This window comes from Neopelma chrysocephalum, unplaced genomic scaffold (genome assembly GCF_003984885.1).
Source record: "Neopelma chrysocephalum unplaced genomic scaffold, ASM398488v2 Primary Assembly neopelma1_186399, whole genome shotgun sequence".
Taxonomy (NCBI): Eukaryota; Metazoa; Chordata; class Aves; order Passeriformes; family Pipridae; genus Neopelma; species Neopelma chrysocephalum.
Genome location: NW_020938951.1, coordinates 1 through 2,915, shown reverse-complemented (window position 1 = coordinate 2,915; position 2,915 = coordinate 1). Strand labels below are relative to the sequence as shown.

The following is a 2,915-nucleotide window of genomic DNA, read 5'->3' as shown; positions in this document are numbered from 1 at the left end:
CCTCCAGTCCGGGGCAGAATTCCCTCCTTTTCCCAAAAACTCCTCCCCTTTTTTCAAACCCCCCCATTCCCTCCTCAGACAGTCCCATCAAGCGAGACCAGGGCCCCCCTTCCCACCTCAAGTGGGAGCTTTTCCAAGGCCACCTTCCCCCCGACGCCGTCTCCAGCCGGAACCGCCGCTCCGGGCGCCTGGAATTCGTCTGTTCCACCACGGAGCTCGGCTGCAATTCCGGCTCCTACGACCCCGTCAGGGGCCCCTATTGCCACTTCCCAAACAGGGGGCAGGAGAAGAGCACCTCCAGCTTCAGCATCCTGGTCAACGCCGGCGGCTTCGAGGCCTTGGATTGGGCGGACGATTCCTTCGGCACCGTCCCGGAAAACGCCGTGGAGAGTTGTCCGTCGGTCGACGTCTTCGTGGGGCGGAGCCGGGATGGGCTGGGAAAGGTCTCCAAGGAGCACCGGGCGCTTTTCGTGGCGCTGGGAGGGGAGGAGGTTTGGTACAAGTGGTATCAAGTCCTGGTGGTCAAGACGGGCCCGTCCGACGTCTCCATCGTGGACGTGGCCTACAACCTGAGCGCGGCCCTGGAACGTTCCGAGGACGTGGCCTTGGCCGAGGCTCCGGTGCGGAACGAGGGCTGCCGGGCGGCCCCGGGCTCTGCCCTCCTGGAAGGGGCCACGGAGACGGAGCAGACGTGGGGCTCGGATCACCCCGCGCTGGTCTCCGTGCTCGGGATGCTGCGGGCGGCCCCGCTGGTCCTCACCGGGACAGGTTGGGCTGTGACCAATGTCACCTCCCTGCCCTGGGTGGGGGGGGCCAGCAGCGCCAAATTCGTGTCCCACGGGCCCCGGGAGGCGCGGGAGGAGGTCCCGGCGCGCTCGGAATGCACCGCGGTGCTCCGGGGACGACAGAGAGACCTCCGGGTGATGTTCACCGCCCGGCTCCGCCGGGAATTCCGGGATGGATCCCGGCACAGCGTGGGGGTCACGGGCTGGGCACAGACCCGGGGGGTCACTGGGGTCAGTGCCGGGATTGAGCGGTGCCGGGAACTCGCCGGGGTCCCGCCGTGTCCAGCATAGGAAGGGACCTGTGCTGGGCTTTGGGCTGGATCCCAAAATTCCTCCCCAAAGATTTTTCCTGGTGTTTTTTCCCTAAATAATCCCACAAAATGCAATAGCAGCAGCTTGGGATGCAGGGCAGTGCTTGGATTTGGTGGGTTTTCCCGTATTTTTGCTTTTTGTGGCGTGACCTTTATCCCTTTCTGAAACCACACGGCAAAACTGTGCAAAACCATGGCATTTTCTGACTGAATTCCCTGTTTGCTCCAAAAATTCTGTGGAATCTGGGATGGGGAGTCCCTGGGACAGTCCAGAACTGGAGGGTGGAGAGGGATTGGGAGTCCTGGAATGTTGGGAGGGGTGTCCCAGAGATCTGAGGGGACCCAGGGAGCTTGGGGGGAACGCAGGGATTTGGGAATACCCCAAATTTTAGGGGGGGGGGAGAGAAAAGATTTGGGGAGACCCCAAATTGCCTGAAGGGAGGGAAACAGGGATTTGGGGAGACCTCAAATTTCCTGGGGGAGGGGGGTGTCCTCAGAGACGTGAGGGGGTCCCGGGGGCTGGGAGTAGCCCAGACCCCCCCTCTGGGTGCCCTTTTCCATCCAGCTGCACCAGGAATTCCGGCTCCGGGCACAGTGAGGGGGCACCAGGTGGGCACCGAGGGTGAGCAGAGCTGACAACTCACCAGGGTCCTGCTGTGTCTGGCGGAGGGAGGGGGCAGAACCCCAAAATCCATTTTTTCCTGGAGAATTCTTTGGTTTTCCCCAAAAAAAGTCCCACAAAATGAGGGTGAAACAAACGAGAACGCCAGTTTTCCCATCTACGTTCCCTGTAGAATTTAAAAACTTGAATTTAAAAATAATTTTAAAACTTTAGTTACGTTTCCTTTACAATTTTAATTCCTTTTTCTTCAATAAATGTAAATAATTTTTTTAAAAATATTTTTTAAAACTTAATTCATTAAAACTTTTTAAAATTAAATTTCAGGGAGCATTTACCTCCCACCTCCTCCTTCTTCGATCTTGTTGAAAAAAAAGATGAAGAAGTTAATTATTCCATATGAAATCAATAAATATTAAATTATACTGGTCAAAGGATCAGAAAAAATATTTAACAGAGGTTTTTTTCCATTTTAGAATATTTTAGAAATTCACCAAAGGAAAAAGACCTGCTGAAAAATCAAGACTGAACTGAAAAATTGCCTCTATAATTAATTTATTATCAAACCAATACATGGCTTCTGAGATTGTTATTTACACTTTACATATAAATTTATAAAATAGATATATAAAATATTTCTAAGGATAAAATATTATAAAATAAAAAATAAAGTATTATATAATATAAATAGAAAATACATTTACATAAATAGAAATATATAAAGTATAATATATTATAAAATTATTATATTGCACATAAAATATATTAAAATATTATTGAATATAAATATATTTATATTTTTATATTTATATATTTTTATATTTTATATTTATATATATATTTATTTATATTTTTTAATCTATTTTAATATATTTTTACAGGTATTTATATGTTTAATATATTTTTATATAATATTTATATTATATAGAGAATTATATATAACATTTATATATTATATATTCATATCATTACATAAGAATATAAATAGATATTAGATATTATATAATAAATAAATTACATACATATATTAATATACATCTGTGTATATGGGTTTGCATGGCCAGGTTTTGGTAGAGGGGGGGCTACAGGAGTGGCTTCTTTGAGAAGCTTCCAGAAGCTTCCCCATGTCCAGCAGAGCCAATTCCAGCAGCTCCAGAACGGACCCACCAAGGCCGAGCCCATCAGGAGTGACAGGAACGT

At 47.8% G+C, this 2,915-nt stretch overlaps 1 protein-coding gene across 1 annotated transcript; it reads left to right on the top strand.

Annotated features, from left to right (window-relative positions):
• Nucleotides 1-74: 74 nt before the first annotated feature.
• On the top strand, nt 75-1,308 carry LOC113962966 (natterin-3-like; the record flags this gene model as incomplete). Its single annotated transcript, XM_027673755.1, has 1 exon — nt 75-1,308. A coding segment is annotated over one exon (1,002 nt), but the record flags the coding sequence as incomplete, so codon positions are not given.
• Nucleotides 1,309-2,915: the final 1,607 nt, after the last annotated feature.